A 25,773-nucleotide genomic window follows, 5' to 3' on the forward strand; every position below is an offset into this window, starting at 1 on the left:
GCCATAATACCGTTTTCCTCCACCCAGGGCGTTGCGCTCTGCCGAGCGGTGCCAGCTTTCTGCAAGCAGTTTCTGCAGCAGGAAATGATTAATCATCTCATCACCATCCCAAGAGATAATATGACAATAAAGACAAAAGCCTCTCATCGGCTGTGGCTGGTTAAAGCCAAGAATTGCTTCCTAAACGCCGACTCCAGAGTTCAATTAGATGATACGGGTGCAGCCTTGTAGAATACAAGCTCTCTTGATGTTGTAACACAACACCGCAGAGGTCTGACTGGAGGTCCATTCCTTTTCTATAATGAGGTTCTGCAGTTCACATTCCACCAAATGACAGAATATCAGAGGTGCTTTGGCAAGACAGAGACGCTGCCGCTCCTGTTTTTCACTCCTGAAGGAGAGCAGCGGGGTACGACCTCCCTCGTGTCTATTTCCTTTTCCTTGCTGAAGGGCAGGGAGGGTCACAGACACAGAGGGATCACAGTGGAGAATATGGCAGCCAGGAATCAAACCACAGCAGGATTCAGCCACGGATTGGAGAGCCGGCGGCTGCACACAGAGCGCTGTGCAGGTTTTTATTGGCCCTTCTCCATCACACCTGTCACACAAGATTGGGTTTGTAGAAGCGCTTCCTTCAGCTGAAAAGGCCAAAGTAGATTATGGGGGCAGGCGAGGCTGAAATGGAATAACCAATGGAATGGCGCCAAATATAACGCCTTGCTGTCTGAATGCAAATCATGATTGAATTATGAATGATTTGTATGGTTTACTGTCAAGTTTTGCCTGGTTGGAGCAGCTTTTCAAACGTTTTCATGTCCCAGACTCCTAAAAAGACACATTTTGTCACCACATCCTGTGGGGAGTTGATAATGAAAATGAAACCTACAATTACAATAATCATTATTACACATAATGTAATGTCTGTAATTAGAGAAATTCCTTTGGAATTGAGTTACAGCGATATTAATCTATTTCTCAATTTGCTGTGGACCCCCAGGAGCCTGTGCAGGGTCCCTGGGGGTCCACTGACCTATATTGAGAAGCACTGTTGCAGCTCTGGTGTTCGCATTCATTCTAGCACAATGTATCCCTCTGCGAATTGTCTTTTATTCTTTTTCATGTTTGTGTTAAGACCAAAACCAACAGTGATTTAGTTCAATTTATCTCTGTTCTTTCCCAAACCTATCGCAAATGTATAGCTAAACTTTCAAACAAGGTTAGATTCGTTCAGTGAATAAAAACAGCAGAGCACTGTAGTTTTTAGCTTGCATTACTCAGACAGGAGGAAATAGTGTGTTTGTGTGGGACTACTTTCAGCTGTGGATGAATAAACATTTGGTGCACTAGTGATGACTCACAGCAGTAAGGCTGTGTATGTGGGACTGCATTTTTGAGTATTTACATATAAAAATCACTCTCTTTTCTCTTCTTGGGTGTAGAAATTAATTTATCCTATCAAATGTGATTTAGGGGTGATTAGCTATCCCTACTTATTCTTTAAAATAATCTTCCTGACTATTAGCTTGTAGGTCATAGTCATGAATGTAAAAAGAGAACTGGATACAGCATTGGAGGTGGGGCCCCATTCATTCCTATGAAAGTTACTTGGTGGCACATGGAGCCAAAAAACTTAACTGTCACCTATAAAATTACCCAGTTGAGACGCACTAGAGACTTTCACTGGCCGAACCAGCCATCTAGACTCTCAAAATGTGACTGAATGTCATTTCATTGGGGGTTGTGATGCTCAAAAAAAATGATCCATTGGTTTGCTTTTGCTGTGTATGTCTATGTGAAAAGTAATTTGGGCCACACAGCATCATGTAACTGTTGTAATTTAACTGTTTGGCCACTATGAAAATTAGCTTCAATGCTTGGTGCACTTTCTGCAGGCCTGGTCGAAGATTTTCATTTAGGGTCTAACTTAGGGGGGTCAAACATAAGGCCCGGGGGCCAGACGTGGCCCACCAAAGGGTCCAATCTGGCCCACTAGATGACTTTGCACACCTAATACTGATGTACCTGTGAAGGCTAAAAGGTACCAGGTTTCAGGAGCAAGTTAAACAGTGAATAGACAGAGTTAGGATTAGTGTTAGAATACAGTTCTCTGAAATAACAATGAATACTTACTGTGGCCAAATTTAAAGATATTGAACACTGTGCAAAAGCAGCAGCTTCAGTACAAAATAATCTGTATCAGACTTCTGTCTTAATACAGTATGGGTGGAACCCTGTTGCTAACGTACTGACAAAACTTCACATTGTAAATAGTTTGTAAGGCAGGGGATGACTTAACCTGCTTCATTTATAGGTTATTATGCTATATGGTTTTACTGGTCTGGCCCACTTGAGATCAAACTGGAATGTATGTGGTCCATCAGCTAAAATGAGTTTGACACCCCTGGTTTAATTTATTGATTTCTCTCTCAGGTTCATATACTCTAAGAGACTCTCATGTGACAGCCAAAGGTTACCTCTACTTTTCAGTAGCTAGCTTGTCTATGTGCATTGTAGAGGGAGGTAAGCACTGAAGAACCAAATAACACAACTGTCCCTCAAAAGTGCACAAAAATCTGTAAAGCAAAAGTAAAAATGCATCAACTTGCAACATTTTTTTTTTAATTCTTTCACCTCTTTGTAATTTTGACAAATTGTGATTCAAACAATGAAAACATTTTCAAGAGTAAAAAGGACAATTGAGAGAAGGAAATTTTGGACTTGTACCCAGCCGACCTGCCTCCACTCTAATCTCTTGTAACAGCACATTCCCCACATATTGTCTTGCACTTGGTTACATTACGGAGACTAAAGCCCAAACTGCTTTTTTTTACTGCGTTTTTAATTAGTTAATTTTGGACAACAATGGAGCTCTACAGCTCAGAGGAATAGGATATATCAGGATTTAGATACACACACAGTGCTTGTTAGTACAATTAATTCATTGTTGGTTTTGGTCTTTTCACGGGATTTATTGACAATAAGAAAAATAAAGAATATCACTGGAGTTATTCTTTAAATTACATTTCTGTTGGATCCATTTCTCGTTCATTTAGATACAGCAGGTTTGCAGTGGTGTCTTCTTTAGAATTCCATTTGCTTGATGTTCTTCAGATGGCGCCATTTATCTTTTCTCTTCCTATTGTCTTTTCTTTGTCAGTACACTGTGATTTTCTAACTATATGTCATTATTTCCGCCAGATATTTGCCCAGCTAATTTTGGCCATGTGACGTTCAGAGCATGCCGTGTTGCTATGTAACCTGTTGAAACGTCTCTGCGCCGAGGCAAAGGCGTTGATTGCACTTGAAGGAAAAAGTGAGTTGGGTTTTTGGTCTGATGCCAGCTTTAAAGCAAGAGGGGAAGGAGGGGGTGTGTGTCAGACAGAGAGCAAACATGCAAACCTTGGCGGCCGTCCGTCAGTGTTTGAGTCCATCTTTATTACTGTCATCACCTGCGGAGGTAATGTTTTTCCTCTGGGCTGATAGGTGGTCCAACGCAAACAGTGTCACGCGGCTGCAGCGCTGCTCTTTACCCAGTAGACCCTCTGGGAAGAACATGAGACATCTTCATCTGGGCGCTGCCTCATTATGGCTCCGTCTGACAAACACACCACTTCCTCTCTCTTCCAATAAACACTTGCACATGCTGTATTTGTGTAACACACATTCTTTATTTGTGTAACGCACAGGAAAACACTCAACTACACTTCTGCATTACTCTCCCTCCTTGCTCACTTTCTCTCTCCCGCACACACACGTGCACATGCACCTTTTGGGTGTAATAAAACAGCAGATCAGAGTCATTGGCTGCTGACAGGGACTGACACTGAAACCTGCTGTTGTTGGAAGGCTGCCTGGGAGATGTTCATTACTCACAAAGCTTGTCGGTTTGGACAGGAGAGGAACAACGGTCTTATTAAGTGGAGACCTGGAGCAGCCGTAGGGGAAATACACACACACCCACGCGCGCACCCACATGGGCTCTGAGAAAGTTCGAAGCCGAGCGCTCTGATAGGCTGAGAGAAGTTGGGGCTGCCAGAAAAATTTAAAACTTTCTCGCAACAGCGGAATTTGCTGAGTTCGGAGTTTGACACGGCTGACAGACAGACAAATCGTGACATGACGACATCCGCGACGTCAACCCTTCGAGCCTCAGCACCGAGAGGGGAAGTCAAATTCTGCTGCGGAGGAATGTGACGGCCTCATTTTCACAGGAGCCTGCTGATATTGATTGGAGTTTCTGATGTCTGTCTGGCTCATTGTATAACTCTCACAAGAAGAGATTCAATATTCCCGACATTGCTGAACCTGAAGCCTTGTTTCCATAGTAACTCTGCTCTCCGTCTCTCTAAACATAGCCCTTCTGACTGACTTTAGCTCTGTTCAGATCATCAAGCACAGCTGAAGAGGAGGAAGATGCGTGGACATGGACAATAATGTTCCTGACTTGAGGCGATGAAACGATTTGCTAGCTTGTCAGAACAACCAATGTCTTGGTGTATTTACAGTCCGAACTGTGGATAAAGCAGCAGAGGAACACAAGAAGAGCAAATGAAACAAGATAGAAATAGGCTTTTATTTCACTGGTGAGCGTTCATCTATCTTCCAAAAAGCAAGATTTACAAGGCGCCACTTGTTGAGGGCTCCAATGAGGACACTTGGTTGTGTTTTCTGCTGTGAAGTTCTAATCACAAAGCCCCCAATTCATCCCTCACCTGCTACTTTTCACTAAGTTTGCAAAACCTTAAAATAGCAGCATCTCTCTCTACACAACCTGCTCCATTTCAGCCTTGAGCAAAAGGGGGCCGTCATAAATCAAAACCACCGCACTTGTGACGGTTCGGGGACGAGAGGGGAGTTGGCTGAATTAGCATTTGATGCAGTCATGACTGTTTTTTAGGTAAATCTCCACAGGTGCAGCAGAGTCCGACAAGATGCCGCTGATATCATCGGAAAGCGAGTGTAGAGGAAAAGTAGGGGTTCAAAGGAAATCAGGCCTTTTATCCTAATCTGTCAGTGAACGGCATTTCTGATGCTTAAATGTGAGTGCTGTTATTGAAGAATCATGATGCATCTTCAACCATGGTGTTAGAAATCACAGCAGCGAGGATTCAACAATATGATTCGAGAAATTTAACACCTATGCTACCCTTACTAAACCTTCCGTTTCATTTCCTGACGAAGAACCTGCTGATGTCTGACGCAACCTTGGAGGCTGCAACGCTCTTCCTCATCTGGCTCCGTTCTTTGGCTTGCTGAGCTGTTCTCTGTGGAGAAAAATGGAACATGATGTAAGAGGTTAAAATCTGCAGTCGGCGCTGAGGAGAAAAGTGAGATCAATATATTGAGCATCTCTAGATTAAAGTGTCCGAGTGGTGGCATAAACAGCGAGAGGATCCCCTTATCAGAAGGAGCAGCTCTCCACATCAGTTTATACATGTCAACGTATGAAGCGCTTCCTTCCAGACTGACACCCACTCTGACAAAAATGCATTCGGGCGTGAAAGTAAAGCACATTTTAAGGTACAATGGAAAGCTCTGTTTTATTTTGCTCCCAGATCTGTTCTGTTTTTCAGAAGTGGATTGTCTGTGATTATGAAATATTGACTGAAGAAGCTCAAGAAGGAAAATGTTCCCAGGGCAACAAATGCTATATATCAATATGTCATACAGGCACATCATGTGATGTTATTACAGGCAATATATAGCTGTGTGAGGGATGGTATGACTTTTGATCAATGTGTTTGACCATGTATCACATTACTGCCATCACACATGATCCTCAACATGACTGATGAGGCTTTCTTTTTCTGTGTGGATAAAGGAGAGGTCCATCCACTGTGCACCTTAAACGTTAGACAAATTGCTTTTGCCCCTTAAGCCCTTTGGCTCTAAAAGCTGTTGCTGCGGTTGTTATGGGTGCAGCGATGCGGAGTGTGCACGTACGGCTTTGTGGCAGACGGTGCAGAGCGTCTGCAGGTTGTCCAGGGAGCACTGTCCTCCTCCGCTATAGACCGGCCGGATGTGGTCGACCTGCCAGAAATCCCCTTCGACCGGAGCGCGGATCATCTCATTCAGCTAGAAGCACACACAGAATGAAATCGTGAGTGTCTCAGTGCACTGACTACCCTTGGATGTTTTCTCATAGTGCTCCAAATTGCCAAAAACAAGCTGTGATTGCACTGCCCTCCCAAACCATCCATCTATGCTAAAGTTCATTTTTTGAACTGATGTGATGTCTTTAGTAAAGCTCAGTCTCTCTCAGAGTGCTAAAGTGACCTAAATAGTTATTTCGCAGCACACACACTCGTCCACACACACAACACCATTTGTATTAAACAAATCTGCACCGCAGGGGCACTTCAGCGATGTGCTTCACAATAAAAGAAGATAAAAACAAATAAGTCTTACGGAGTAAACATGACAGCGAGGCACATAAATGGCAGAAATCTACAACAGGAAATAATGAAAGAAAAATGCAGAATAAGGCCTCTGATAAAGGTTTGAAATGTGAGGCTGAATGAAACAATGATTGCACCACATCAATGACAGTGAACTTTCTATTATTCATCATCATCAGATGCCTGAGGTACAGCCACATAAACCACAAAAGTGATTTTTGTCCTACATAATGGGCGGCAGTAGTGATGTAAATTTGCCTGACAAAGAGAGAAATGAGGCTAAATAGACCAGAGGGAATAACATGCGACAGAAGGAAACATACTCCTCAATGCCATACTATTGTTTTGTCAGCTGTTAATGGCTTTGTAATGACCAGTATAAGTTTGTGAATACTGAGAAAAGGTTAGCAGGCTCACACACTAAACTAAGATGATGAACATGGTAAGAATTTACTGTTCAAGCAGTAACTGATATTACCAAAGAAATAAAAATACAGCCTTACGTCACCTGAACCCCAAGGCCTTACGTTCAGTACTAATCACCAAGTGTTAGCATCGTAACATGCTACATGCTAAATAAATATAGTGAACATGGTAAACATACCTGCTAATTTTTAGCACATTCATGTTTTTATTGTGAGAATTAATAGTATTATTTTCTTGTTCACTTACTTTTTTTTGTCTGATTTCAGTGCTGTATGGTTTACATGTTCAAAATAATTTAATAAATAAATAAATAAATAAATAAATAAAATAAGAATCTGACATTAGCAGTTAGTTGGAAACTAACCTAAGCCTAAAAGAGCGGCTTGCATGGCTGTAGACTCTTAGGTTGTTTTTTTTCCCGTAACCTGTTATGAGGTCAGTTAAAGGGAATCTCGGCATTTTTGAAACTGGTCCAGAATCCAGAGAGGGTGCTGCAGCCAGCAGGGGCAAATAAAATATGAAAAATAAACCTTGTTAGAGGTGAAACTGGCTCTATAGATGGTAAAATTGCTGTTTATTTCAATGGAGTCTGGTTCTGAGGGCTGTTTCTGGTTACACAAAAAGGATCTTACTCTTTAACAGAGAGGTCTATCTCTGTGGGGATCCTTTCCATAATGTTGCCAGACACTTAATAATAATCTGAGCCTATCAGTGACATAAACAAGCACTTTTAGTGGACGTACATTGTACAGTGCAAAAATGCCCCGAGTGGTTACATTGCAGGTTGTTTCGCTGCTGCTGCCTATAGTACTATCGATCAATACTGGACCAATTCAAAAACTGTTCTCTCCATGAGTCACTTGGACACAAAGCCATGGCAAAATAGAGTCCAGGTTGACAAATACCACCATTAATCTCTTTAATTTATATAATTGTGATTAATTGATTGGTCCTTTACTCTGCAAAATATATATACAACGCAAGAAAATTGTGAAAAAGTAGCCCAAAGCAACAGATACAAATTACCTAATTTGTTTAACCAGCACTAAAAAAACCCCAAATATATTAAATTTACAAGAATATAAAACAGAGAAAAGCAGCAGATCTTCATATTTGAGATGGTGGAACCAGAGTTTTGTTTTATATTACTTGCTAAACTACTTTCTGTTGATTGATTGTTGACCTAAAGAGAAAATTGAGGACGTATGGAATCTCAATAAAGCTATAATTTCTAATTCACTTATTAAATCTATACTAATCGTACACAGGTAGACGCAGCAGCATGTAAGGAGCTAACGAGTTACTGGCTGGAAGAACTGAATTGCATCTTTACAGGACCACAGTGCTGAACTCCAGTGTAGCCAAGAGGAAACACTGGGAACACAATTACCTCAACACTTAACCAGTGTGTTGCTCGCTGGTGTGTTTTATTTTATTATGAAAACAGAGAAAGAAAGAAAAAAGAAAAGAATACAGAGTGAGCAAGTGGAGGAGCGAAAGATGATCGAAAGAATTAGAAGCAGAGAAAGAGAAAAGCCTGATGGGAAGAGTTCTGGGCGAAAAATCCATTTTCCTGCTTTGACTGCTACTCTGCCGACATTAAGGCAGCGAGCTGGAATTGATCCCAACAGATTTAAAGAACAGGCCTGCTCACAGGAGCAGAGTTCACGTCTCTTACACACACACACACACACACATTCACACTCTCCAGTCAATTGGACCTGCTTTTGTGCCAAAATTGTGCACCTTGCTACACCAGACCTCACTACTACATACACACACCAAAATTCTGCTCACAGGCACCTAAAGGCCATAAGAACTACAGAAAATCCACACACACACCAAAATTCTGCTCACAGGCACCTAAAGGCCATAAGAACTACAGAAAATCCACACACACACACCAAAATGCCAATACACACATGGCAGAATTCTGTTATACGCATACTCGCACACACCCAAGAGGACCCCAAGGTACACATAAAGACCCCTATACACATATACACACAAACACACACACACACCAGAACCCCCCAGTATGAACCAAAGAATGAGCCTATAATCTCGAGGCTCCTCCACCGCTGCGGCGTCTTATCATGTGGCTGAGTTTGTTTCCTCTAAAGCGCGGAGCATCGATCGCCGCTGATGCTGCTGCCGGCGGCACTTGGAAGGGGGGGAGTGTGTGTGTGTAAGTGTGTGTGCATGTTTGTGTGTGTGAGAGAGAGAGGGGGGGGGGGGGGGGGGGGGGGGGGGCTTTGCAGGATAACAGCCAACCAAATCAAACAGGCTTACTGGTCGAGGCCTGGCACTGGGAAAAAAAAAATCAATGGGCCCAGCAATCCATTTACTGGGAGCTGGCCCCTTGGAGTGCAGATCAACCTGTCTGTGTGTGTGTGTGTGTATGTGTGTGTATGTGTGCATGGGTGTGCACGTGTAAATGTGCGTAGGTGGGACGGAGAGTACAGGGCGCTTTTATTTTTGCACTTACACTGACAAGAAATGGCTTTTCATGTCAGTTATGTAGCTCACATCAGGAGAGTGATGTTAAGATGATGTGTGCATTGTAGTGTCTTAATACTGTAGGTCTAATAAGGCTGTTACTTGCTTATACAACTGTATTTTACCTGAACCCCAAAATCCAACTCCACCTTAATCTCTGAAGGCATTCCCATCTTTGTGTTTTGTGCTAATTATCAAATGCTACTGTGCAACCCAAGCGGCAACCTCTGGGATTGAAAAATGAAGCCAATGTGCGAGTCCATAACTGCAGTTCATCGAACGGCCACTTGAGGCAGACTCCAAAACTAGCTCATCAGCAAAAAGTAATATTAGCATTATCACAGTTAACTATAGCACTGTGCTAACCAAGCTACCAGCTAGCATTACGGTTATCTCCACCCTCTCGTCCAAATAAACAAAAAAAAAAAAAAAACATGGCCAAAATGCCAAACTCAAGGCTTCAAAATGGGACTCCACAAACCAATGAGTGACGTCACGCTGGCTACACCCATTATTTCATACAATCTATGATGCTAACATGCTAAATTAAGATGGTGAACATTGTCAACGTAACATCTGAAATGTTTGTCCTGCCAATGGTGATGATTTTACCTCGCATTGTTTGACAGCTTATTAGCAACCAATGAACAATCTGACAACCTGTAAGAAAACAATTGTTAAAACTCGGCCTTTCTGTGCTCTGGTGTCCGACCTGTTTGAGTGACAGCTGTGCTAGCCAAGTGTTCTCCAACATATCCTTGCGCTGGGAGGGCGGGGCATCACGGACCTTCAGGAACAGGTCGTGGGCATGGAGGCCACAGTGCTGGCAGATGCCCTGCTCCGCCTCCAGTACCCGTGTGCGCATGTACGTCTGGCTAGAGCGCAACTGGAACTCCTCCTGGCACCTATGGGTGAGGAAGCGAATAAATCTGCCTTAACATTTATGACAATAACAGCTGGAATTCTTCAATTTCATACACAGGTGAGAGTTGTTATTGTCTCTTTTCTACTGAGATTCAGCTGAAAGGCGCACAGTAGCACAGCATTGTGTTGAAGTTTGATCAAATCCAGGTACAGAGGAGAGAAGGATATCACCTTGACTTAATGACCTGAATTTGGCTCTTGAAAAGCACTTACGAAAATTACATTTCTACTTTAAATGGGAAGTGAGACTGAAGGGATGCAGAGACACTTTGTTAGAATTTAGTTGGCGGCCTTTCACAGAGTGACCATATGAATGAGCAGGAGCGGGAGCAGCATCTCGCTCAGGGACAGCAACACATTGCAGACACTCAACAAGCAGCATTTTTCCACTTTCTAATTAAATATTATTTATATTGATGCAGTGAATTGATCATGAAAAAATGTAACAGGAAAAGGATCATGATAAACATAGGAATTGCAGTCTGCAATCTTTTTAGTCATCAGAAAGTAATTTTTCCACAAGGCAAAGCCGGCAAAGCAACAAGGTGAAGTCAACATTATAGTTTTTGAGTTTGTTCTGCACAAAAACTCTCAAAGCTCTGAGTATAATTGAATTTTTAGGTGCCAGATGGGTGGGCTTTGGCACAGAGGACAATCGGTACTGGAAAGTTTAGCAAACACAGACACAAACTATTTGAAAGTTAATTTAATATGCTCTATCTTTGACAGACATTGTACCAAAGATGGCCTGGATTGTCCCGTTGCAGTAAGCCCCACCCATCTGGTGCTCCAAGCAGGCAATGCTCAGATTTACATGCATCTGCTATTTGAAACAAGTCCTTGGAAGTTTGTGTGCAATTCTTTACAAAGACCTGGAAATGTCCAATTTATCCCTTCGATTTTCCCCATTGCATGAGGGCTGTAGCCATGTGTGTATTTAGTGTCACTATACTTGTGGCTGCAGAATCGAGTGTCCCAGGCCCCACCGGTGGTAGAGCAGGCCTGCTGGCAGGACAGACACAGAGGGACACCCTCACTGTCCACTGCCTGTAGGTAGCCAGACTCTGATGATGGCTTCTCCTCCACTGTCTTACAGGACTCCTTGCCTGTGCTGGAGACACAGATTCAGAAAGAAATCTATTACATTTACTCAGGAGTAAAGACTTAATTCATTGGCTGCTTTAAAAAGAACTCAGAGCAGAGTGGTGAATGCCGCATGATTGTTGTAGTACAGAGAGAATTAGTGGTGTGGAAATCAAATTAACATGGAGGAAGAGTTGTGTTTGCACTGACAGCACATAAAATCTCCCCAAAAAATCCCCAGCAGTATAATAAGTGATTAAAATAAGCTCATTTGTACTTCAAGTTCAGTTTGGTGCTATTACTTTGATACTGTTACTTCAGTAAGATTTTGAATGCAGGACTTTTAGTTAGTTTAGTATTTCGACACCTTTATATTACTACTTTCACTTAAAGGGACAGTGTGTAAGATTTAGGTGGACTTAGTGGCATCTAGTGGTGAGGACTGCCATTGCAATCAGCTGAAACTTCTACCAGTCAGAATTCCCTCAGTGTTTATTGTTCAGGAGGTTTTTACCAGGAGCTGTATTATCCACAGAGGTCTCCTCCTTTTCAGAACACAGGGACCCGGTGATTAAAATTGGTAAAAGGCACAGAATAAAGCAGTTTCACATCAACAAATTAGTGTTCTCCGATTGCAGTTTGGCATGTCGGAGATGGGCTGTTAGCCAGGACAAGCTAATGTGTGCTCACCTTTTTTCTGCGATAACTTAAGATCAAGACATTCAGGAGGTTTTTAATGGGAACTAATTCCCTACAGAGGTCTCTTTCTCTCCAAAACAGACGGACCTGGTGATTTAAATCGGTAAAAACACTTAATAAAGCAGTTTCACATTTAAAAAAAAAAAAGAAAAGAAAACAATTGTTCTTTTCAGGTTATTATACACTTAAGAAAACATACTTATTATATTATATTACATTTTTGACAAAATATCCCCATACATCCTACATACTAGACCTTTAAGTTTACTATCTGTGCACTTCTTTAATCATTATAAGGAATGCAATGCTTAGATAACCGACATAACTGATTATGATGGAATGTGATCTTAGCAGACCTAAAGCTGCAATTATACTTTAAAGTACTGACAAGAAATGACAAATTGCAGTATTCAGAACAGTTTTCAATGTCAGAAGATAGGGCACCTCAAATGTCTCTAAGTAAATGGATTCCATCCATTTACGCAATCTATTCTTTATATGTTTTTGATTCAGGCGGCATGGCTGCTGCTGATTTTTAGCCCTTTGTGCACCAAACATCAAAGAGGAGTTACCTTGACCCATGTGATCGACATCAGTCTGTAAGCCAACAGCCAGATTCAATGTAGAGAACAGCAAACAATCCGATATCTCTTCATCCAATTTAAAAAATGTCTGCTTGCTTTGTGTGCTGCAGATGCAGAGTTGATGGACATATGGTGTGTGTGTCTGTGTGTGTGGGAAATGTCTACATACCGTGTGTATATACTGTACATGATGGGGATGCATCTGCAGAACATTTCAAGTATGTGTGTGTGTATGCCTGTCCTTTTGGCAGAGGACAGCGAGTTTGGGCATTTGCCATGTTGTCCCAGCAGGGTGCTAGAGCCACGTTGGAGGGGACAGATGGACTAAATTCTCTTTCCCCATGGTTTACAATTCAGACAGACAGAGAGAGGAACAAAGAGCCAGAGAGACACAGCACTACAGAGTGAGATTTAATCATTGAAATGGAGAAGAAAAAACCCTCTAAAAAAGGAACCTTGCTGCTTCAAAGTTGAGAAGATACCAAAAATTGGAAGTACCATGAGACAAATGCTGTGCCAGCAACATCTTGTGGATAAAAGAAAGACAGAAATAGACTTTTTACTGGTGTGCCCAAACTGAGAATGGTAAAACATTGTACTTTGGAAAAAAAAAATGGAACCCAGAAATACACAGTTTGCTGCTAACTGTAAATGTTGAATGAGAAACATGTTAAAGAATGTATTTTCGTAGCAAAAATGTTATTAAAATGAATTACATGCACTTTACATCTAGTATAAAAGTAATTTAAATTCATATATGCACAAAGCAAGTGGGCATGTTGGCAGCTCTACATCGCAGCATGAGGTAACTCGTGCTTCAAACCCCAGAAATCACGCAACATGCCTTTAGCAAATGGCACACAGCCTGCTAATGTTTACCACCGAGCTGATCTCTGATGCTTTATACCAAAGGAAACCAAAGGCACGAGAGACGAACGACATCTGACGCTGGCCAGCTGTCAATCAGTGGAGTGCTTGCTCACTGTTGAACAGGAGGACGATTCTGTTTTATATATTTAAATTATCTCTTCCTGTGGACAGCAAGGCGACTGCACCAAATAGTTTCATTTGAGAAAATATGGAAAATCCAGTGCATCTCAGTTTTCAACGATCATAACATGAAAGCCAACACTTGCGACTCATGCCACATTAGGTTGACGTGGTATAGCTGACATTTAACACCTCAGTAACACCACCACTAATGCTTGAGATGACACACATTTGTTCTGGACGAGACGAAATGAAATTGCAGAAACAGATCAGCATAAAAGCTACTTCAGCATTAATTATGTAGAAACCTGATGTAACACTGAACTAGAAAAACTGAACAAAGAAATACAATTTTGGATAAAAATCACGTGTGGTTTATGAAATACAAAATGCTTAAACAGTTTATCAATGATAAGGAGAGAGATAGAATCTTACTACATTATCAAATTACAGATGTAGACGTAGACGCGGACGCTTATAGTCTCCTCCCTGTCAGCTCTGCTAAATGTACGCTAAATTGAGGCTCTTATGTCTATTTTGCAAGTCTTGGTGGTGCTTTCTGTGGTTGGCGTTGGAAGGTGGTGGCATGTGGATGCGAGTCACTCATTGAAATGAGGAAATCATCTCACCAGTCTGTAAACTCTCCTCTTGCCAACTCCTAGCTAGCTAGCTGCTAGCTAGTCAGGTCAAGGTTTTCAAATGCAAACATCAAGTAAAGATGGAGAGAAAATGGGCACCAGCTGTGCTAGCATCCTGCTAGCCAATGTACAGACGTTGAAAAATACGAGGAGTTGTGAGCTTTACAATGAATAAGGACTGGCGTGTCGGTGGGAGTGTGAGGTGCTGTCCTGTTCCTGCTGTGGATCACTGCTCTGATGTTCAGAGCTGGCTGCTGCCCGTGTTTGGGAGAAGCGTCCATACAGCCATCTTGTTGGGGACGGGATGTGTGGACAGTTACATCATTCCTCAACCAGAAACCATGGATTACCAGAATTATCTGGAAACATGGACAATTTTTAAGCAGGAGCCAATGATGTAAAGAGGTGCAAAAAGGACTAAATTACAGTGCACAAGTTAAAGGAGCTTTTCTCCTTACTATATCAGCTATTAGCATGTCAGCTAGACAGCAATGTTAGCTTTTGCTAAACATTTTTTAGAAAAAAAAAATAGCTCTTTGGCCTAAATAACCGGCCAGTGCAGGTGTATAGCCACAGTCTACATCCAGTGAGTCAGACTAGGTGTACACAAATACAAACCTCAGATGACACCCTTTAAGACACTTCATGTTATATCACACACATTTTCTATATAACAACAGTTGCTGTCTATATGTGAGAAAGAGTGTGTGTTTGCTACAAGTTTCCATAGTAATTTTCCCTCCTTGGGTGTGCTGGTTGCATCTCACCCAGTAGATTGTATTTTGGTCTATATTTACTGTACTAACATGCTCAGCGGGCCTTTGTGCCTCTCCCACAAGACACACACAGATCTCCATGGAGACAGCTGGGGGAAGGAAAATGAAAATACACCAAATCCCAAAGACAAAGCCACGTGATGACACAAGCCACCTTCATGTACCAAACAAACCAATGAAACCTCGTCTTTTAAAACCGCAAACAAGACCGCACATGATCAGTTACACCAAAATACTGTTAGGGGTGATGTGGCTATTGTAATAAACCAGACAAATAAAGAAATCTAAGATTGCAGGCTGTAAAACTTAAAGCTTTGAAGATGTAATTTTAAGACTTTTGAAGACCTGAGGACAGCTTGACCTCTCCTGCCGTGAACATCCACCCACACATCTGCCCCTTTGACCTACCTCTCTGAAGCAAGTGGCGTTAGTGAAGCGGCAGACCTTCTCTTTGTGAAGAAGTTTTCCTTGGTGACCAGTCGGACGCTGCCTCCCTCCTGCTGGGCCTTGCTCAGGGAGGCCTGGGCCACCTCGTCTTTGCTGAGGTACCTGTGAAAATGGGATAAACGGGGCTGTGAAGGGATGGAGGATTTGCAGACGTTATATAACCAAAGAGCTTGAAGAGGGCTGATTCACATGTAGAGCATGGGGGAGTAAGTGCAAGAAGCTTCACAAGCTCTCTCTGGACAGCATTAGTACCAGGTAAAATAGGAGTTTGATGTTGCTCGAGCATTTCTGTAATCTTAGTCATCTAGTTGGGACTGCGGTAATCCTAGGACTCGCCCACGTAAATGTAACACACACCAACACCCACATAACTGGCAAAACTCCACCAACAGCCTCAGTGCAATGCCAGATGCGCGTTTATATTTTTCTTGGCACCAAACTGTGCTTGAGCGCACAAATTCTTACTTTCATTGCTTTTTTTTTCCAATTCTATTTGTGTGCTTATATTCTGTTTGTCCTCTTCCCCTGCTGAATCCTATCACTATTGCAGCTGCAGCAATTTAATTTCCCCACAGGGACCGTCAATCATCTAATCTAATCCATCTACCTCGCCACCGGTTTTTATGGCCCTTGTAATACAGATGCTAGGTGTGCAAGTCGAAAATTGCATGAAACACTACATGTCAATCCAGACAGGATTAAAATGACCCCGGGATGTCAGAGTTGACACAAAATACAGGAGAGGAGGAGCCGGGAGAGAAAGAAATCTCTGACTTGTTTGTTCTCGGCAGAAGAAAATTGCTGTGATCTTGAGGGAGAAGTGACCAATCACCAAACGTCATCAGGTAACATTAAGGCTTTCTACAGAGGGATGGTACGACACTCTAATGGTTGCCATAGAGCAATTATCCCTCTCTCTCCTCCTCTACAGGGAGGTCAGAGATCACACTTAGCTACTAAACGCCAGACCTGGAGCTGGTGGAGACTCTGTTTTGCTCAAAGACACTTTGGCAGAGTGGATGTTTGCTGACTTTGGCAAGTTAACCAGCCACTATTCTAACCATTCTATCATACGGTTTATGACAGTATTTTGTGGCCATGTGATGAATTGTGCTGGTGGCCTGACATTTTGTCAAGTACTTTCTGTTTTAGAGGTGCAACACGTGTCTCGTTGTCATTGGATAACAAAGATTCAGCCTTCTTGTAGGAATGTAGAGTCTGTGTTTTTACCCATCGGGCCTTTTGACAATATGTATTGCTTAAATAAAGAAGTCAGCCAGTGTTTCCAAGTTGTTATTTTCACATTGAGTCAAGGTTGTATCCTCACAAAAGAGGTTTCTCTTGTTTCAACTATAAAGAAATGGATTACGCTCAGTGATGCAAACCAACAATCTGCTTCTTGGACGAAGAGCCGTGCATGTAGGTACAAGAGCAGAAAAGGAGCAGTGAGAGGTTTTAAGTAAGTGAAAAGAAAAATGTTCGACACTCTGCGTGTGGTGCTCAAAGCACCAAAAATACCTTTGGAAAAACTCAACAGCAATGTTTCTTTCCAGAGATCATGACCCACATAATCAACATAATGCACAGACCTTGTTGTGAGCAGTTTCATGTAGGAACTAGTTTCTTTCTACTGAACTACAGCTGCCAACCGAATCACTGCACAGAAGGAAGAGTGCATCTACTCATGGACTTGTGACAGTGTTGGTTGAGCTGTAATCTTGCTCACTGGTGCTAGGTGAGCTAACAGTTGGTGCACGCTTCTGTCTGAGCAGTGATCTGTGGATTATCTTGCGTAATCAGGTCATGATTTCTGGAAAGAGACATTGCTGTTGAGTTTTTTAAATGTATTTTTTTTTTAGTGCTTTGAGCACCACACACCGAGTGCCATCTAGTTCCATTATATTGAAGAGAAGGAGGACATCTCCAAGGCTGATATTTCCAACACTCAGCAACTCACACCAAAACAATCTAGTCTGATAATAGCACTACAGGCAAGAAGAAAAAACAAGGGTGAGGTAGGTAGAGACGGATGGAGAGGCAGGAGGCAGCCGTTGAGTGGTATGGCTGTTTAACAGTCAATAAACTCAGGCTATGAAGCCGTTCACTAATTGTTATGTAGGTCGATAACTAATGCTGTATTTTACAAACATTTGTTTTGACAGCTTTGTCAATTCATGAACTTGGTTTGATTAAACTTTATTACTTGCAGAGAATCAGCAGCGCTGCCACCTTTGAAATAATATCAATAATTGGACAGCTATAGAATACATAAACTACATTTAGCACTATTTAACTGTACAGTAAAGGAAAGTGAAAGCTGCCGTCGTCAATGTTAAAACCATTTGACATTCTGAAAGGTTGTTGATGCCACTTGTATCAAAATGCAGAAACAAAATTAGATGTTTCTGCCCCTAAAAAACATATAGTTGCTCACAGGGGCATTCACCACCATCAAAAGCGTATTATTTCCATATAAAAAGAAATTTAAATATGAATGGGTTATTTAATTCTACCTGAATGGTTACGTGATGTGTTTCTATCCTGACTGCGCTGTTCCCCTGATTACTAATGAAATACAAGCCTCCATGAAACACCCTGCTATTTAAACAGGAAGGTGTTGCTACTGTTAAACTATGCTTTTAGTATTTCTACTCGGCCCTGCAGGCTATGCAGTGACATTTTTATGCATTTCCACCACCTCCATCTGGACAGAATACTTTCTTCGGGAGGAAGATGGAAAGAAGGTAGGAAAAGGGGGGGAAAAAAAATAAAGAAAAGATGGATGACAGGAGGCAGAAAGTGGAGGAGGGAGACACATCAAAGAGGAGAAGTTTCTCTGGAAGCTGAGGGGAGATGAGGAAGAAGGTAAGTCTCCATCAAACACATGAGCTTCCTTTGCTTCAAACAGTCCCTGCACAGAGGCTGGATGAAACAAGATACCTTACACTAAACTGGAGTCCAACTGCGCTTCTGGGAGAGTGTGGATGTGTGTGTGTGTGTGTGTGTGTGTCTGTTTGCATGTTTTTATGCAGCTAGGTGCCTGGACAGTAATTCTACACTAAAGATGACTGGTGCTCCTTTCTTGTTCTTTATATTTTTTTGCATTACAAATGTTTGACCACTAGCAGCGCTATGGAGCAATGTTTGCACAATACAAACGGAAATACACATTTCTTCAGGTTTCACGCTGTTTCACTATTCCACAATTGGTAGATTTGAGATATTTTCAAAAATCTGCATTGCAAATATTTTATTGACACATTTTTTTTTAGAACACAATGCATTTTGGTGTGAAACACTGAGTGTAGATTATTCCACGGAGCACCTTGAACAGAAAAGTCTGACACTCTGGGAAATACACTTATTCATTTTTTTTGCCAGAGTTAGACATGAAGATTGATACCAATTCCATGTCTGTATGCTAATTTGTGGCTTTACAGGGGGTCATATGCTCTATGACTATTTCTTGGCTGGGAGCAGTAACTTCCTAAAGTCTTCTCTGGTTGCTTGGTAACTGGTTGACTGCTGGTGGTAACTTCATATTTACTGTATACACATGGCAGTGGTGTCAATTTTCTCTATCTAGCTCTCAGCAAGAAAGCAAATAAGTACATCTCCAAAAATGTCAAACGATGCCTTCAAGATAACTTAGCAACAGCTACAGTGGATTACCTGAACATGGTTTTCTGCTGGTAGTCATTTGATGCACAGCTGCAGGAGTGCTGCCGCAGGCCTGTGGTGGCAGACGGTTGCTGACAGCGTACCTGCAGACCCGCAGAGCGGCAGACAGCAGCCCCGGCTCCTCCCAGGCCGGCCTGCGGTTCAGCACCGGGGCCAGACCCTGCTCAGCTGTGTGAAATCAAACTAACGAGCTAATGCTATAGTCCGGCCCAGCTGAAGCTGCTTTGATTGATGGCTGCTCTCCTCCACTGGCCTCGGAGAGACATACAGCTTAACAGTCAATCCAATTACATACACTGCAATGGTACACCTCAGAAGGAACAGGGAAATACGAAGTTTAATTTAGATGTTTAACCATAACCTGAGAGATGCTTTGGCAACTTTTGGGATGACATAATTTTGTATTATGTGGAAACACGTTGTATTTAAAGCTATAATACTTAAATACTTATGACAGTTTGAGCTTAGAGGTAGAAGATGGTGCTATTTTGTTATTATTAAACCTTTATTTAACCAGTTGAAGACACACTGAGATTCAATATAATATTATACTGCAATTAGCAAATATCTGTTCATACTATTCTTGTATTTTTACACATTTACAGATTCATAGTCAGTATATTACCTATGGTAGATGTTGGTCAGCATGCTCCCAGTTTGGAAAGACAGACAGGAGTACAGGGAAGAGAAGCTAATCAATCTGAGGCTGTGGGAGGTCAGCACCTCCTCCTGTTCTAAGATTATTGTTTCTAACAACTTGATTTCAGTTAAAGCGTATACTATATTTGGATTATTTTACCGCTTTACCTCGCCGTCCCACAGCCTTTTTTGGTGGGGAACTGAAGCAGTTATATCGCCCTGTTTAGACACAGTCATTTACCTGACAGCACATAGGAGTTGCTGGTCTACTGTCAACTCGATCATTTAGGTAGCCTGTGATATTGTGTGACCTTTAGAACCGAACTAACATAGTGTCCATAGTAGTATTTTGCTTAGCTTCTGTGCCGGTACTCTGCCTCTCCAAACTCAATGTCATAGTGCAAGAAGGGTTATCAGGTCATGTGAAAAAGCTGACGAGTCCTCAAACACCCCCAAACAAAACAACTACTTTAAGATTTTAGCCCGAGTTGATTAGGAGACACCTGTGGCCACTTGAATCCTGTACAATGAAGGCAGAGTCCCTCAGTGACAAATAACCTACTATATAGAGGGGCAATTACAAAATGCAAATAAAATACTGGTGTCAGAAACGGGCTCTGATATTATGAATGCTTCAAGGATCATCATTTTAAAGTAGTGATTTTACACATGAAGTTCAGAGCACTAGTTCAACCTCTGAAAAAAGTTGTATAATTATTCCGTGGCTCTGTGGGAGCTTTGTCAAGTCTGAGAAAATAACCCTGTCTTTTCTCAGTTTCGGCTTGAGACTTCAAATTTATAGTACAGAGCCTGTGTTACAAACCGGAGGTGTGGAGTTTGAAAGATGTGGGTGTTTATCAGACAGGGAGTGTCTAATGAAAGACACTATAAAGTTGCATAATGTGAAGAGCAGGATCTAGTGGGGGGGTTTTTGCAGTGTGACTTATTCCGGAGGCTAAAAGTCAGGTAATCACGGCCTCTGCTAAATCTGTTTCTCACAATTCCCCAAACTTTATGAAAGTGCAATACTGAATCACTGAAGTAAGCTTTAATATATGTTGCCATAGTGACATGATGTCGTATTCTCAGCCAAATATTCCAGTTACTTATCCATTTTCTATCTTTATAGATGCTGTACTTTAGATATGATTTCTGATTTAATTTTATTATACGGATGTTTGGAATGTAATTTAATCCACACATTACAATATAGAGTTGTACATTTCAATGTGATTGCTTTCCTCCATGCAATCTGGGAAGATAATATAGTCCAATGATTTTGTATATGCTTACCGTGTAGGTAAAGTATCTTACATTAAACCTGAACATTTTCATTTTAACAGTCTTATTTCTAAATTTTGAATACTGTAGTGTTCAGGTGGTTTAGGAATGGCTGGGTTTTAACCTGCGCAATGGTTCATAAAAACATGAAATCATTAACTGAATCTTACTAACCAGTGCTATTTATGTGTGTTGCATAGCAACCAAACTGATTAGCTACCATTATGAAGAAAATTGGTATGCATCTATATACGAAAGAAAATTCTTGTGCATTCTTATTCTATTATAATGGCATATAATAAACTGTCTATAGCCAATGATTGCGATAATCTTAGCAATAAAGCGTACTTAGGCAGGATGCAACCCGATTAAAATCCTCTCAACGCTTCTGAAATCACTGTAAATCACCATGAGTGGCTTATGACGAAAACATCCACGGCATTGAAAACCCAGGCAAAGTGCATTAAGTTTGAAGTAGTTGGAAACTGAGCGTCTCAGGGCTGGGAAGGTGAGCCGTGATCGCCCCGCTGAGCCGAAGCTGGAGCTTGATTGGTTCTGATTAGTGAATAAATCAAACAGGTATCAAATCAAGCCGGGCCAATTGCCTCCTACTCACACCTTGATTAGGTTCGTGCACCCAAACACGTTCCCCGGTTGAGAAACACTCTCTCGGTTACACATACACACACACACACATACACAAGTCTACCCTGTAATTGGCAAACTCTCCCTGCCTCTATCCATGCCAGCTGTAATTAGTGTGCCAGCAACAATGCTTGTTTGTCAAAAAACACACATGTACACATACACAGCGTTCATCCCATCTTCTCTTATGCCTCAGCTGACACTCTTTGATACACCCACACACACGTGCAAGTACGCACAAATACTATTCAGCCTTCCATGACGCCTGGGGCAGTTGGTATTTACAAATCTGCCTGTTTCTTGGTGGAATCTCACACATTGCTTTCCGGTTTCTGACATAATGGTGGGAATTAATTCATCTTAGTGTTTCCACCATTTTGAAATTTACACTAACTGGCATGACGGGGTGCCAGGTCAAATTAGGTTTTACTGATCAGCTCAGAGGGGAAGACATATTTGGTCTCTTATTACGGATCTATTTATGGCAATAATAGGGGGAGATTTACTCCTTAATTTTTTCAGGATTTAAAAATGGGTCCCTGATTTCAGACAGTGGCAGACAAAAGCATTCCTGCTGGCAACCATCAATTGTCGTCTCAATTGACAACTGTTGCTAGGTGATTTTATCAGTTGCATCCTCATCAGTTGGCCAATTACCTCCAGAATGTTTACTTGCAGCAAAGTATTTAAAGGTCAAAGTAGCACATTTTCTTCAAGAACATATTTCCAGCGAGAATCTGACCTCTTTGTGCTGGAGTGAGGGCGCTGGGTGGCGGCCAGCTGCTGCAGGCCTAAAGTGGGGCTGTGGAAGAGGAGGCCGCTGCGTCGGAGCAGTTTCTGCTTCATGGCTGCCAGGCTGCTCCATTCCTGAACGAACCTCAGTACCTGCGGGGGGGTAGGACACGACACCTCACTTCATATTCAATTTCAAGCTGAAACTGAAACTACTGGAGCCTTCATCTTCAGCACAAATTGATAGTTTGGATACTGGACCCTCTTTAAGAGCAAAACTTTTTTTTTTCTTTCAGTTTTTCAATTTTGAAAATACACTTAAGGTGAAAACAAACAATCCAAACCTGCAGAGCACACATGCACACTGACACACACAAGCAAACAGTTTTCCAGATAGCTGAATAAAACCCATCAAACCAAGAGAGAGCTGTATATGCTTTCAGCCAAGTCAAGGATTCAAAGAAAATCCACTGGCAAAATAACAAATAGCTCACCAAGCACCAAGGCCTAATGGCCAATTTACCTACATATATTACACTGGAGGAGTGTGGTGCTTTTTTTCATGGATGATACCTACTCTCACAAAAAGATTATTTGTGTTTAGATAAAACTCAGTGTGCATTATAAGGACAATTTCTCAAACCCAGGCTTGCTTTGTTGATGTTTTTGCAGTTGAATTGTGCAGATTTTGATAGAAATATTAAGAACTACACATTAAAAGCAAAAGTTAAACGGCAGCAGATCAAAATCAGGTAAAACAGGAAAGAAAAAGAAAAACAGAACAACAGGAAATAAATGGCTTGAAGTATTTTCTCATATCAGTAAATGACACAGCACTGGAGATTGAGCTGAGGTTTTTTGCATAGGAGGAGATCAGGGGTCAAAGTACTGGGGTCAGGATGGACGTAATGAACTGAATGATCAAGAAAACCCTACTCTGCATAGACTGGATTGTCTGGTACAAGACTCCGGATAAGATTAAGAAACATCCTAACATTGTAACTCTTCTGTGAGGTCATCGAAGGTGAGCCGAAAGTCAAGTGGAGTCGAATCAGATGTCAGAAGTCGTGACTGAGGAGGAGAGTGGGATGGTGTTTCCAGCTTCCAGCTTCTCCAAAGGTCGGATGGGTTAATAGGTGAGTATCAGACAGTGTGTGGGTGGGAACTGGGAGGGCTTTGATTTATCACTGTGAAGCTGGACAGAGCTGGATGTTAATCATGCTTTTATGTCTTAAAGGATAAGGCTGGTGATGTTCTGTATTAGTCTTGCTGCCAAATAAATAAATAAACCCAATAAAAATGCATCCTACTAATAAGTACTGTGTGTGTATCCTAGCCTTATACATGGGGCTGGTCTTAGACTTTTGGGGGACCTAAGCAGGATTTGGTATTGGATGCCCCCCCCCCGTGAACTGCAGCCCTCCAGTTCCCAACCGGAGGGTCACAGTTCAAGTCCCTATAGACTGAGCTACTGCTGCCCCCAAAAATATTTGCATGAGCTGCACCTCACGCAGACGTGAGAAGCCAGCCGTGCAGTGATGGTATAGAGTTCAGAGCAGGAGTAGACTATCTGTCAACTGCAACTCTAACTCATGTGACATCAGCTAGAGAGCTTTTCGAAATTCCCAAACCACCCAAAGGGGTTACATCTGAATAAATTCCTCTCAGTAGAAAGTTTATCTGTAGAATTTAACATGCATTCTTTTTGCCATGCAGGGATGCCCTCTTTTGGCATATTTCCAGACAACAGCGGTCAGAAAAGCTGTTGCGCTCCATGTACAAGGCTGTTGCCGCAGCGGCCCGGGTTCAACAATACTGTATTTGTCTGTTGCACCCTAACCCCATGCACGACCCTTTTCAGGGCCATTTGCTTGATCGGTTTAACATTTGATGTTTTAGTGATACGTTTAATCGGAAAGGGCTGAATTTCAGCTGTCTTCATGTGTAAGATGTCCAAATATAGAAAGGATATGACACGACTAAACAGACAAGATGCAAAATGGGACCTTATGAGAACAGTAAAGAATATTACCAAAATCTAATAATATTGTGCAATGTCTGGTATATTAATCAAATAATTTGAAAAAGGCACAAGGACAACTGTTAAGATTTGCTCAAGAAAAGGGCAAAATTTAGTCAGTAAAATGCAAAAGTTTTAATAGGAACCAACGCAGCTAATCAGCAGTTAGATCGGAGCACTAGTTTGGAAAACTATGGGCAAGTAGTTGAGTGTTATTTTAGTCAATGTATTTTTTTCTTTAAGGTATTACTATCACAGTGAACTTTCATATACTCAGGGTTTACAGTACATTTGTGTTCCTTATGGTTTCTTTTAAGGAACTTCTTAATATAATCATTTGAAGTGACAGAGTAAATTCCACACTGATTGAAGGATCCACCATGCAGGCACACTTTAAGGACATAACATATGGTCGTTGCAATATGAAAAGGATTATATCACTTCTTTAAACCAACCTCCAAATGAAATGTATTCACTCGAATCATAAGCTGCAGTGCTGTCAAACTGTTGAAGACTTGCTTGTGAAGATACTTATCCCAGTTTGTGTTGACTTTTGTTTGTCTTGTTCATTAAATTTGTTTAACTTATCATATTTAATACAATCGCAAAACGTGGAAAATCATTACTTAGCCGACCTAAATCATCTATTTAGCTGTCTCTGAGCTTCTTGTTTTGTCACTATTTTTGGCAAAAATGGAACAAAATGTCAGTATTTGTTTTGGAAGTTATAAGAAATTCAATTTTAATTTTGTTATTTTCTCATGTTCATTTAAAAAAAAAAACCTTTTCTAGGGGCCCCCAGAGACCAGGGGGCAATAATCATTGCTTACATCACTTAGTGGGAAAGGCTCTGCCGATATATCTTATTCCTCTGCACCATAGAGCTCCAGTGTTGTCCAAAAATTATTACAACACATGATCATGAACAACACACTGTAGTTTATTTTGACTCAATTCCACATGCATCGTCTTGTTGCTGTAAATACTCACTACAGCAATGTGTATTAATCCGCTGCTGAAAATCGACCCCGACAAATGCAATTTAGTCCTCTTTGAATGACGTTTGCTAAAAAGTGTATATCCCACCTGAAACTGTCTGAGTGCCACATTCCACATTACTCCGATATAATTCATGATAGTTTCCCATCATTCTTTTACAAAACGTTTGCCTGGGCAGCCTCTCTTTGGTTGTGTAGGTGAGTTTACACACCACTGCCTCCCTTTCCAAGCCGTGTTGCAGCCCACATTAAATCGCTTGCTTACTATTGATTTTGATGGACAATTGGAGAGTAACAGGGCGTAAATGATGGG

General features: G+C 41.6%; 1 protein-coding gene across 4 annotated transcripts in view; it reads right to left on the reverse strand.

The window, feature by feature from the left end:
- Positions 1-4,549: 4,549 nt before the first annotated feature.
- zranb3 (zinc finger, RAN-binding domain containing 3) overlaps positions 4,550-25,773 on the reverse strand; it is an 86,307-nt gene continuing 65,083 nt past the window's right edge. For all 4 annotated transcript variants that reach the window (XM_033615809.2, XM_033615805.2, XM_033615807.2 and 1 more), the window contains 6 exons: positions 22,453-22,595; positions 15,426-15,566; positions 11,200-11,358; positions 10,036-10,228; positions 5,944-6,075; positions 4,550-5,264 (listed from right to left, as the gene is read on the reverse strand). In XM_033615809.2, coding sequence (XP_033471700.1) covers positions 5,166-5,264; positions 5,944-6,075; positions 10,036-10,228; positions 11,200-11,358; positions 15,426-15,566; positions 22,453-22,595 — 867 coding nt within the window. In that variant the 3' untranslated portion in view covers positions 4,550-5,165. The remainder of the gene's footprint in view (positions 5,265-5,943; positions 6,076-10,035; positions 10,229-11,199; positions 11,359-15,425; positions 15,567-22,452; positions 22,596-25,773) is intronic.

This window comes from Epinephelus lanceolatus, chromosome 24 (assembly GCF_041903045.1).
Source record: "Epinephelus lanceolatus isolate andai-2023 chromosome 24, ASM4190304v1, whole genome shotgun sequence".
Classification (NCBI taxonomy): Eukaryota; Metazoa; Chordata; class Actinopteri; order Perciformes; family Serranidae; genus Epinephelus; species Epinephelus lanceolatus.